The 13511-nt window shown below is 34.7% G+C and overlaps 1 protein-coding gene across 1 annotated transcript; it reads right to left on the bottom strand.

The window, feature by feature from the left end:
- Positions 1–3880: 3880 nt before the first annotated feature.
- LOC118754963 (RNA-binding protein Raly-like) lies at positions 3881–13505 on the bottom strand (the record flags this gene model as incomplete). Its single annotated transcript, XM_036489826.1, has 3 exons — positions 13445–13505; positions 13243–13350; positions 3881–3959 (listed from the first exon to the last, which is right to left on the bottom strand). Coding segments are annotated over exons 1-3 (215 nt in total), but the record flags the coding sequence as incomplete, so codon positions are not given.
- Positions 13506–13511: the final 6 nt, after the last annotated feature.

Below are 13511 nucleotides of genomic sequence, written 5' to 3'. Positions count from 1 at the left end.
CATACGTATAAATGTATATCGATATAAGGCGAACATATCGCGCTCCATTCAAAACTAATTTTACTGGAATCCCGAGGAGCTTTTGATTGCCTAAATATTTTAAATGATTATTTAAATATAGAGAAAAAATTTACGGGTATGTAATTACGCACTATGATTGTTCGCAAATAAATTAAATCAACGCCATATTTTATCAATGAAAAAAAAGCATTTGCTTTAAAACTCCATACTTTAAATTGTCCTAAAAATTCAGAGTAAAAAAATCGAAATTTAGACGAAAATTTTTGGAATTTTTCTATATGCTGTATATAGTTTGAATCCTCGATTTTTATGGATTAAGTTAAAGCAATAACAAATTTTTACTCGAAAAATATTGCGAATATTAAAAAAAAAATTACTTTTTTGAGTCACTGTATTTGTCTATAATAACTCGAGTTGAAGTTTTTCAAATAATGAAGTTTCATTGTCGCCTTTAGTTTCATCACTTCCGTTTTTGGTGTGGTAGTTAAATAAAAAGTTCTTAAAAACAATTTTAATTTTTATTGAAATAGCTAAAAAAAAAATAAAAAAACTAGAGTTTTAATTCAAATAAATAAAAAAATAACAAAACTATAGTTTTTATTAAAATAGTTATAAAAAAGTTATTGGTAGACATTTCCCAGATTTAGTAGATTTTTTTCAAGTGGATGGTAAATATTTTTTTTTCGTCAGTGGTAACCCTGATACCAACCCATGCATGGGAGTGACGTGTTTCCAGTGTTGACGGAACACTTCAGCAGACATATCAAAGCGTAGCGGCAAAAGCCAAACAACAACAACGGTGCGCTGCTTTAACGCCGGTAGACTGGTTGGTGAAAATCCTGTATGAACTTGCATACACTTACATGTATATATATACGCTGACCCCTCGTACTGTTCGCAACGAAAAAAAAAGTCTGCCAACAAACCGCGACAAATTTCGAACACTCACAGCACCAGCCGCCAACTGCCTGCCACAGTGCCAAGCGCCCACAAGCTGCATTAAAACAAAGAATCACCCGCCGACGACGTGCGCTCCGCTCCGGCAAACGAAAAGGACATTCAAGTGATGAATTGTTTGTTGTTATTTACAGAAAGTAACCGCATCCAGCCAAGTGACGAGGAGGAGAAAGTATACAAAAACCCCAAATGCACGAAGCTGAATAAATACAATAAATTGTGGAATGCCTTTTCGTTTTTCTGTACTCTCTGGCTGGAATTTAATTTTTGTAGTAAATTTTGCATAAACGAACAAATAAAAGTGTGCCTGGGTAATGTAAACGGTTTAATGATATGTAAATATTTTCAGTAGTAAGAAAGTTGCTGAACGCAGTAGTGGATCAACAAAAAAAAAAAACAACGTGTTTCCCACTTAGGACTTAATGATATAATCCAAGCACACAAAAGTGGACGTGGCAAATTGTTAAATCACTTGAACAGCGAGGTAATTTGTCAATTTCAGTAAAAAAGAGAAAATTTGGGATATACAAGCATCTGACTAATAATAGATACGATATAGAAAATTTAATTAAAATGCATATTGAAGCATGAATTTGAGCATTAAACGTTGCCCAAAAAGTCTACATAGCAACACAATTTAATTTTTCCCATTTTTACATGAAGTATTTTTATATGTACACTAAGGTGGTCCAAAAAATAGAAGCCGGTATTTTAACGGTTTGTTCATTACCAGTTTATGCTTATTTACCATTTTATTATAGTAACTATTTTGCATAGGTCCCCCAAAACCCCAAATAATTCAATGGGGGGAGGGGACTATTTAAAAACCGTTAGTAAAAAAAAAGACCGGAAGTCTGCTGAAAAGAAACAAAATTTTCTGATCGAAAATATTGGTTTTCAAGGATTCTTTATAATTTTTTTGAAATTTGTTTTTTATTTCTCATATAAAATACATGGAAAACTTTGACGGTGTGTGCGAACTTGATGTCAAAAAAAAAAAACAGAGGTGTGTTTTTTCGGTATAGAACAGTCCTAGGTGGCAAGCACCTTAAAATTCCGACTTTATTTATTTTTTTCTTACCACCCCAATATACATATTCACGTATGCAATTTCTTATACTGTTTATTTATAGTAAATTAAATCACCTACACACATACGCACAAATGCTTTCAATTTAACTAGTGTTGCCAGGGTGAAAAAGGACACATGTTTACAATTCGTACGTCATTAATAAATTTTGCTGCCAATACTTGAGCACCGTAATCAATCATTTCTCAAGAAAAGCTATTAAATTGGCAGAAGGTGCACACACCTTTTTCAACTTATTGCTGTGTTGTAGTTAGTAGTTATAACTCATTCGATTGAATGTTAAATATGACAAGTACAGACGGGTTTATGTACATTGCATTTGGTCAAAAAATTAAAATATATAAATAGCGATAAGCTCCGTAGCTGAGGTGAAAAGGGATAAGGAGAATAGATTTTGATAAGTATATGTATATCGATGGTTCTCTGCTTTAGACAAGAATAACAGACATGAGGCCGTTAACAGTAGTGAGAAGGATGTACAGCTGCATGGAAATTATAAAAAATGCAATAAATAATGTACTTCTTAAATTGAGGGCTTAAATATAGTAAAACTGCGTTTTTAGTTTTTCACTCTGACATCAGAATTTTTTTCCAAAGGACTTTGAAATTTTAAAGATGTGGTTAATTCAAAAAATTATTTAAAAAAATCAGTGCAATAACAGTATGGTCATCAAATGAGAGAAAATTCTGTAGGATTTAAAAACAATAAAGTTTTTTGGTTTGCAAGGACGAATATGTATTGGAATGCGCTTTTAATAAATTTGATCTTTTTAAGTTAATAAAGTTTGCAGGACGAAGGTCGATGTTGAGGTCGTTCGTATATTAGAGCTCAAGGCAACATTTTTTTTTTCAAAAAAAAAAATTGCACATTTTCAAGGATATTTAAGGACAAAATTTGTAAAGAACATTTTTTATGTCCAAAAATGTATTGTTTTATAATTCTACAGATTTTTTTCTTTTATATGATATCCTTATTGTTATCCTACATTACACTGAATTTCTGAAATAATTTTTTGAAATAATCTTTTTTCCTAACGTCAGAGAGAAAAACTGAGTACGGAGTTTTACTATAATTTACCCATAGTTCCGCGAATATATTGATTTTTTTTTTTGTGTGTAAAGTTTATTTTCGCACAATGTAATAAACCACACACAAAAATTTGTTTGAAAGAAATCCGGTGGTTTTGGCATGTTTTTTCGAAGAACACTATTTTTTACAAATTTTTTTAATGCCAAGGAGTAATTATGGCTCAATGGCAATATCTTTCCATGTAATTGAATCACTTTAGCTTTCGCACCCATTTTGTTTGATATCAAAATGTTGAATTTATTTAGAGCGCCACGATTAATTCGCATAGAGTATTAGAAAAGCACACCGTGGAATAGTCCCATAAAAAATATGGCAAAAATTAATAATTGCTCAGGAATGAAGAAATGTGAAAAAGCGCAGCGATTGGGAAACTGTCAAGCTGGGGACGGAAATTGTAGTTGTTACCGTATTTTAATGAGACTCGATGTGTAGCTTAGTTTTAACCACAAAAACTTAAGTTTGAAAGATGGCCAAAATCGGCCCACTGATACGAACATCAGTCATGTGTATGTTAATAGGCATGTATAGAGTCGAGCAAGCCCCTTAGTTGACTTAGTTGCACATTTCTAAAATTGGACTTTCCGCTACTCTCAGACCACTGTGCGCCGGTTTGTGGAGTCGTTATGGAATATTACTTTAATACGGATATCAAAAAAAAACTATTGAAAATTACAAAAACAAATTATAAAATCGAATCGATGTCGACTGTTTTCTTTGCTTACCAATCATTTCCAGTTTTGGACACATTCTGTCGCTTTCTACCGATCTGATGTGGCTTGGGCTCAGCAACCATATTGACATCTGTAATAAAAATTTTAAACTTATAGTGTTCTATTTTTTTAAGTATTTATGTACATATATATACTGTCATTTAAAAAGAAGATGAGGTGCACCTTATAATGCATTACTAGAATCGAAACTGTAATAGCAAGAGCACGCTTTTAATTTTCTTTTACTATAAAAAATATGCAGCATCATGCAGGTGCAATGAAATTTTTAGTAAAAGACCGCGTATATTTTTTTATACAGCCTTCTTTCTCATATTACTAAAAAAATGTTTTCTGTAGATAGGCTGATCTTGGCCTCATATTAAAGTGGTGCCAGTTGTTCGGATGAAATTTTGTCGACAAAGTGTATTGTATTTCCGGTTTCCATAGATAATTATAAGAGAAAGCGTAGAAGAAACCACACGGAAATGAATTTCTAGCCTCAGCATTTTTAGAAGAAAACTTTACCTTTTCACAAAATTTCATATTTTTCGTTCTATGCTATTTTTGCAATGCTTTAATATTTTGTTGCAACTTTTGAATACAAAATGCCTATGATTATGATTAGTGATTAAATGCGAATCCACCTATTTGTATAAACACTTTTTACAATTTGTTAATATTTTAAGTTTAAAGTTTACAATACAGATTGATGTACGTATTTCCTTTTTACAAATGATTTAATTTTATTTATATTCATTCACTCAAATACAAAAATTGCTTTTTTTCTGCCTCCCATATTGTGATATATACATACATATGTTTGTATTTCATTTAACTTGGGTATGATTAAATTAAATTCGACTTTTCAAACAGGTGGCAATCCTGTTCAACATATTTTCAAACTACAACCTTCCTAAACTTTATTTCGCCTAACACCTTTATTTTGGTAAACATTTCAATTACCTAAATCCCCTTGACCAACTTTAATTTGAACTTTGCAAACAGGTGGCAACTCTTTTAGGGGTATTTTAGAAATTACGCCTTTTCAAACTCTTCTACTGAAAGCCCAAAAATATTAATTAATCTAACTTAATAAATTATTTGAATCTAAGTTTTTAAAAAGGTGGCAACCCTCTTCAAAATGTTTTAAAAATGCAACCTTGTTAACCTTTTTCATCTGATACTGATGTTGTGATACATATTTCAGTCGCCAATTAACTTAATTTGAGTTGTATTTAAATTTTTACAAAGGTGGCAACCCTCCTACATGCGGTTTAGAGTGGAAGCTTTTTCAAAACTATTACGGTTGATATCCAGATTTTAGTAATTCATTTAACTTAGTTGAATTGAATTTTTTAACCGGTGGCAACTTTTTTCTTGTTCTTGATGATCCTTCCCCTGGCCCATACGAAAGATGGCACCTTTCTTTAGGATATTTTCGAAGGTGAACATTCTTAAATTTCGTTCGTTTGACAGCTATAGTATAACATTCCTTTTATCTAATCAAGCTAATGGAATTTAATTATTTAAACAAGTGGCAACAAAACGATTTTTTAAGTGAGCTTTCTTAAATCATTTGACATTTAATATCCGTATTGCGATATTTAATCAGTCCTATTAATTGGATTTAATTTTAATTTTAACAGGCGGCAACTCTCTTCAAACCTAGCGATTAATTTTCTCCCCTCCGAGATCAACACGTTGGTACATATGCGTCTTTCTAGAATCGGACCTCGGCAATATAGAGGAAATGAAATTCAGCACCATTCTACTAATTCCTCTAAGTACTAGCCAGGTTCACAATATTTCTTCAAATCCAAAAAATGCTTATCCCTGATTGAAGATATGTAAAAATATCCTTGGTAGGGTTTATAGTTACAATACTAAAAAAATAACTGAAAATATTTTTAATCATATAATTCTTAAAGTTGGCATAATGAACGGAAAAAGTAATTATTCACGGAAAATAATTCTTTAATCAAGCTCAAGAAATAACAGCAAAAAATAGCAGAACAACTTCCGCCATGCAAAACACAGTCATTTGTCTTAATAAAAGTCGTAGCAGATTTTTCAAACCATGCACCATTCGCCACGCGTACTGTACATTAGACACAGAGTTGGATTGTCAAAAATATTCAAAAACATATTTACAGCAATCCATAACCAGTGAAAAGGGTGTGACAACCGCAGAAGCTAAGAAACCAAAAAACAAAAAAAAAACAGCATTTGCGCGCAAAGTTACGCCATGCCACGACATGCCACTCATCATAATTCATAGAGTCTGCAGACCGTTGCCATCACGCCACGAAAAACATTTTTTAGGATTGTATGCAGAGCTGCGACCACTCGTGGAAATGAGGCGACGACAAAGCTTACATAGTAAAGGGCGTAAATTTTGAAATTTTTACTTCGTTTTTTTTTTTTTGTGTGGTCGTCTTCTAGACACTAGCTAAAATCCATAGCACACACCAAGCTCACACAGCCATGCCACCCATCCGTGTGCCTGTTGCTTCTACTCCTCCTGCTGACAACAACTACAAATTACCGGTATGACTGTTAGAGGCAGTCTGTTGCTAAACCCGAATCTCCACCTTTCCATCCACCCACCCACACAATCAAAACCTCGCCTGGCCTGTCTGCTCGCTATAATTAAGATTAAGGATAAGAAATAAGAAGGATTTCCGTACGACTTTAAAAGCTAAGCGGCAAAGCGGTTTAAGTGCGTCGGATGATGGGTGGTTGGCGTTATGATTTCAGCCGTTTCGCTATTGTTGTTGGCGCTCGTTTGATTGCTGTACCACGCTTGGGTGTGGATGCTGTTGGTGGCAGCAGAGTGAAGCTCTTCAGCAATGCTACTCAACCACTTGCACCCCATCTTAAGTTCATTGTCTTTATCAGTTGAGTTAGCGCGTAAATGGAGCGTATCAACTAAAGTCGTTTAAAGTATTTCGCTGCTGAGTGAGTAAATTAAAGACTAAAGAGGGCTTAAAAAGGAGTTCGGCACTTCGCAGTGCAACAGTTGGCAGCTAGGTGGAGAGCTTCCTTTTTTTTTTTTTTTGAAAATGAAGTGTGAAATTTTTGCTTAATATTTTCAGCAGCTCATTTTTTTACATATGTACATAAGAGTGTTATGCATTTTTTTCGCTTTAAAAGCATCGCACAACTAATTGAATTCCATAAAGCGCTCAACCCAACGACCAACATGCCATCACTTTGCGCAGTTAAGAGCGCCAGTTCCACTGCCAGTGCCAGTGCCAATTTTCATTTTCTACAGGTGGCTGCTGACTGCATAAAATATATGTACTTCCTCATAGAGCAAAAGTAAACACATGCATATGTACATACTTGTGTCATGCTTGCTATATATGTATGTGTGTATGTATGAATATCCATAGGACATTTGTGTGAAAATATTTGTTTGTAGATATGCCACTGTTAAGTGCATTAAGATGTTCTCACTGAAATCGCATATTTTCTGCATTGTTGAAAATAAATTTGCACCTCACATACAGGCCAGCATACATATGTATGTACACGTGTGTGAATAAGTATACGTACAACCACATGGGCATATGGACAGGTGCAATTGCTGTGCCACGAGTACCGCCAGCGCGCACTAACAGGAAGTAACGCACTTAGCAGGCAAGTCAGCCGACTTCATTCCCATTCATTTTAACACTTACATGCACAGGAACGTGCAAACCTTTGTACATAAGTATGCATATTAGGGTGGTCCAAAAATTAATGTAAAAAAAGTAAAGTCGGATTTTGTATGCTATCTAGGATTGTTGTATACCGAAAATAAATATACCTCAATTTTTTTTGATCAAAAATTATTTAGAAGGCTCAAAGTTTTCTATTTTTTTATATGGGACTAAAAACAATTTTTCTTAGAAATACTAGTATAGAATTCTTGAAAATGTATACTTTTCATACGAAAAACTCTGTTGCTCGTCAGGAGATCCCCAATAATAATACCCAATTGTTTATTTAGCCATTTTTTCATAGTAACTATATTTTATAGGTCCAGCAAAAACCTCAGAAAATGCAATAAGGGGTTCAATAAAAACCCTTAAGTTTAAAACAATAAAACAACTGTGTTTTATTATTGGTCTCCTGAAGAGAACCAGAACCAATCGAAAAATATGGATTTTAAAGAATTCTTTCCATTTCTACCAAAAGTTGTTTTTCCCCCACATAAAATGCATAGCAAACTATGAGCGCTGTGAGCGACCTCTAAATATTTTTTGATTTCAAAATAAATAAAAAAAATTCGGTATAAGACAATCCTAGGGGTTGGGAGCATTAAAATTCCGACTTTACTTTGTTTTGGACCACGCTAATGTACATATATAGTTGTAACTACACATGCATTGAGGAGTAAAAAACTCATATGCAACTCTGTGATTTTTCCACATCCTTACCTTGCCATTTTTATAACTTACATATCAACGTATGTATGTACATATGTATATTAGACCGCACCATCTTACAAGCAAACAAAAAATTCGACTTACACCTTCCAGTCTAAAGTATTTTTGCAAGACAATTCCGACATTATTTTTATTTTTTTCTGACGTAAGGGTCGCCTTTTTTCGGTCATATTTACATTCGCCTATAAAGTTTTTTTATTTTTTTTTTTATTTTTTTTTGTAGTAATTTTACTGGAATGAACGAAATACTTCCTAGGCAAAAGTTTAATAATTTTTGGCAAGCTTCAATTTACTGACATATGAACTTTCAAACAGAAAGACTTGCCTCCTCGATACAAAACCTACGATATATCGCACTTTAAGATCCGACTGTAAATGCAGAAGATATGATGAAAAATGTAAAAAGACGACCCCTACGTTCGGCAAAAAAAAAACGAAAATGAATTGCAAAAGTACTTTAGATTCGAAGACGTGCGAAGAAATTTTTTTGCTGGTACGCTCTAATGTACATATGTATATCCTGTAGAATATATGCATATATGTACACGAATATGTACAGTAAAGTGAAATAACGTTTTTAAACGTTAATGAAATCGTTGTGTGCTCAGATATGAATTACTTTCTACCTGTTCCATCATCATACAACAACTACAACAACAACTTGCATGTAGTGAAATTTCATTAAGTGCACATTATTGCTTCACCCAAGTGATGCAGAGCTGCAAAATACTCGCGTAGGCTGCGAAAAGGGCAGACTGCAACCAGTAATATTTTTTGCGATGCAAGAAAGGTGCGTGAATTAAATCTTAAGACCAGTCGTGTCAAGAGCAATCGATTTACCTTGAACTTAAAAAGAGCGACGTAAGTGTCTTCATAAATCTGCATATACATTTATACGGCATTTCAAATAAAATACATAAAACAAGCTTCTGAACATGAAGATTTATGGTAATGAAAAAGTTCGAATTCGATTTTTTACCAAAATATGTACGCTTTAGCCACCCGAAAAAAATGTATGTTGTGGAGCATAATCCTATTGTAATTTGACTACTACATATAGATGTTTACGTTTGGGCATAGCTTGATTGGAGCCATCATCTCCGCAGGGTTATTAAAATTTGTATTTTACCGGCAATGCTAATTTTGTACGCTTTACGAGTATAATAACTTAGATAGTCATAACTCCTTAAACCTGGGCATAATTGGCAAAGCAAAATTTTATTTTACTTAACTTGACATTAGGTCAGAGGACGATGGGGAATTCTTGTGTAGAAAGTTTCATACTCGGGACATGTTGGTCCGCTGAACCGCTACATATCCAAAATGAAATTGAGAAGGCCCAGGAGTTCGACCTCCGAATTCTCTGCCAGACTTAGGAAAAAAGGTATGTATTTATTTAAGTCGCTTCCCCTGCTTCCCCTAACCGCAAAAAATTTTCAGTTGAGTTCTTTTATTCTCATCGCGTCAACTACTGCAGGGTTTGCTCGTTGATATTCGCCCTCGTTGGAGTTTCGGTGGAATGACTCTGTGATGACGTCAGTAAGTACTGCAGATCTGTTGAATTCCAGAAGATCTTCCGCCTTTATTATATTTTACCTCGGCCATAACCACCTTTTTCGATCCTTGTTCCAAGCAACATAAAAAAGTCAAACATTGTTCGCTCATCGGCCGCCACTCCTCCAAGTGTAATTCTGCCTTGAAAAAGCTTCTCAATAAAACCATTTGCCATTCAGAGATGGCGTCAAATTGTAGGTCCCTCCTTTCTCAGAGTTTTACATGGGCATCTATTGAGCAGGGTTGGGTACGCTGCACTAAATATTTAATGCACTGATCATTTCATTACCACGATTCGTGTAGTGGTAGTGAAATTTGAAATACATTACCACTAAATTTTAAGTTTGCTTTGCGAATGAAAAAAATGCAGTACGTACAAGCATGCTTATGTACGAGATGGGGTATGAGTAACATTTTTTCCTGCTCCTATTTTATACAAAACTAGCAGACCTGGCGAACTTCGTCCCTCCCAAAATAGATTATTTTTATTGAAACATTTTGGTCTAACATTTTCACCAACAGTACACGTTCATGATTTTCAGTGACGCATTTATCTTCTAATATTGCGGTTTATATTATATTAGACCTTAGCATATATTTTTTCAAAAATAATTTATGCACAATTTCAAGGATATTCCAGGATACAATTTTAAAAGGACTTTTCAATACCTCATAGACCATATGCACCTAAAATTTTAATCGGATTTATTTCTACAGAATTTTTTCCTTAATTTGATACCCATAATGTTTTTTACATTGCACTAAATTTTTTAAATAATTTTTTGAATTAATCATATTTTTCCAAAATCAAAGTCCGTTTAAACAAAATCCTGACGCCAGAGATAAAAACTGCAAATGCAGCTTTTATTGATTCTTTTGTGTGTAAAATTTACTGTCGCACGGTATTATAATATAAATTTCTAAAATCAAGTCTTCCTGATATTTACCACCAGAAAAACATTAACTTCCGTGTCATCAAGAAACAGATTAAAGAAATGCCAAAAGCAGCGACCTAAAACGTTTTTCGCTTTCAATGAGATTGCAATCGAAGCTTGGTAAGACAGGTGGAGAGACGACAAGCTGCCTTTAAATATGCTAAGCTTGTACACACACATCCCTACTCATAGAGTACCATCCAATGCTTTTTTGTTTTTGTATTACAATGCCATTTCACGAAAATTTAACAGCAGACAACTTGCTTGCTTGAGTGAGTCGGAAAAGAAAATTCGCGTAGTTGTTAAGAAATTTTTATGCATCCGCTTTGCGGCCAATACCCCGGAAATGAAAGAAAAAATTATCGCTGTTTTAACAGCGACTTGAAAGGATTGAATGGGAGCACGAACAAGAAATACTTACTTTAAAAAATAAAATAAAAATAAAAATAAAAATCTATACTAAAGGATTGTCAAGAAGTCAAAGAACGCTACGAGAAGCAAAGTAGAGTGGCGTTGCGTAGGTGCAAGTGTTGAAAGAAATTTCCAGCAGCGAATGTAGAATGCAGAAAGACGACCGCAGACGCGCGCTGTCGACAAATCTTAAGGTTAAGAAAATTTGCAAGGCTGAGTAAAAGGAAAATTGCAGGCAGGCAGTGGTGGCGCTGGTTGGTGGTGGTTGGTTGCAAAGTTGCGAAACGCCGCATTTGCCGCCGATGTTAATGCCAGTCAGTGAAGCCATTAAAAGTGGCAGTTACAAGTAACAGATTAAGCAGTAAAAGTTTTAGACGGCCAATTGGTCGTCTATTTGCGGAGCTAAGTAGGTTAGGTAGTTGGGACTTTTTCGCATTTCGCGGCTAACTACTTCAGTAGAATCGTAAATTAAATTGAGCGAGCTTCATGAGGAAAGTATACATAGTTAGATGAATTTTTAAATACTGTCTGTCTAAACTGTAAAATAAGGCCACATATGTATGTGTGTATCAAATACTGCATTTACGATTTCCGAAAAAAAGCCTTCAGGAGAGTTTTCTATCCCCAATAACGCTTTTATATTTGAGTTTTGAGAAAGCACACGCGGAACACTGCGAGGGAAGTTGATTATAATACTATAACTATGCATACTATATCCTGGTGAATAGGACGAGCTCGGTCTTAGACAGACTGGTGGAACGACGGGATTCAGCAAATTATTTTTAAACTAAGTTTAGGTAACCCGGCATGAGTTTATACGGATTGCCTAGAAGCTCGAAGGCAGGATATCCTCTCTTTGCCAGTACCTTCAGAATATCGTTAGAAAACTTAAGTCAGTTGGCACTTTCATTACAACTACTTTAAGCTATCTTAGTAAGGCGGCGAAAAACTCTACGTCCAAGTAGAAGTTCAGTGGCATTTTGGAACTATAAATTTCGTATCCAGGGAATCCAGGAATTTTACTAAACGCCTTCTCGGTATCGATATGCAAAACATATTCCACTGCCCTTAGAGTGGGTGTGCTGAGAGGGGAACGTTACAGAGTCTCATTGCGAAAGTGCCTTCGGATAAAAAAAATAAATGTCACCCGCTCGGTCGTCCACAGTTTAGAGATACAGGCCCCAAGCACGCAAATCTCCGAAAGTTGCAGGAGGAGAAATATTTCATTTACGGTTTAAACTTAGTAAACAGCTCTCAAGAAAAATGAAAAATTCATATAATATAACATTCAAGATATAGCTAGCGATAGAGAGCCAAATTTTGCTAAGTCCACTTTTTATGAAAACTCATATTTTGATACAGGAAGCAATTGACATTGAAAATGCATAGTTTCTAAAAGCATTAAGCTAGCGATATTGGGGTTCAAACCCCCTGTGAAGCGAAATATGCATACAAATTTTCCATCATTTTGTTTAACATAATAATGGTAAAAAATATTTTAAGTTCTCAAATATTTAAGATCTTTGTAATTTAAGCCAGAAAGGTGTGTCCGCAACGCTAGGATTTGTTCATATGGCCGTACTCGTACATGGCTTATGAGTAACATTTTCCATGCTTAAGTTTCAATTGTTATTCATTCGCAATGCAAACTTAAAACGAAAATATTTTGGAAAAAGTACCTAAAATTGGGTTAACGTTGCTCGGCGTTTTTTGTGTCATTTTAGAACCCCAACATTGTAATAGAAAATATTTCTTCAGGGTTTTCTTGATACCTGGAAAAGTTGTTATGAACAAATGCTAAGCATTCTCATTGTTCTATAACATTGAGTGAGAAATTGGAATGCCTATGAAGAATTGCTATAACCCTAAAGACTACTTCGTATTGGCACTGCAAATACGGAGCCTGCTTCATAGTTATTTTGAGTATTGACATTATTAAGGAGGGGCTTAGCAATTTTAGTTTCGCATACGCTTAACAGACCTTAGACAAACCCACTTCTCTCATCTATATATACACAAATACACATTCCTCTCTACTCACCCAACGTTTGGCTCAGCACCGTGCGCCCATCCTCGCCATGGCAAGCGTTGCGTGCATCAAACGGATTTGTGAACTGTACAAATGCATAGCCCTTATGCATTGATATGCCTGCAAGTAACGAGAAAGAGAAAACAACAACAAAAATTTCATTATTTTTACTTCAACTAAGCAGGTTCAGAATATAGTCCACGCTTTCACTTACCCGCCAACCGTCCATAGATCTGAAACATGCGTTCCACATCTGTCTTCGAACACTGGAACGTATTCAA

Source organism: Rhagoletis pomonella, unplaced genomic scaffold (genome assembly GCF_013731165.1).
Source record: "Rhagoletis pomonella isolate Grant_MI unplaced genomic scaffold, Rhpom_1.0 Rhpom_scaffold_04999, whole genome shotgun sequence".
Classification (NCBI taxonomy): Eukaryota; Metazoa; Arthropoda; class Insecta; order Diptera; family Tephritidae; genus Rhagoletis; species Rhagoletis pomonella.
Note: the sequence above shows the minus strand (reverse complement) of the source record. Positions and strands in the feature narration are given on the sequence as shown.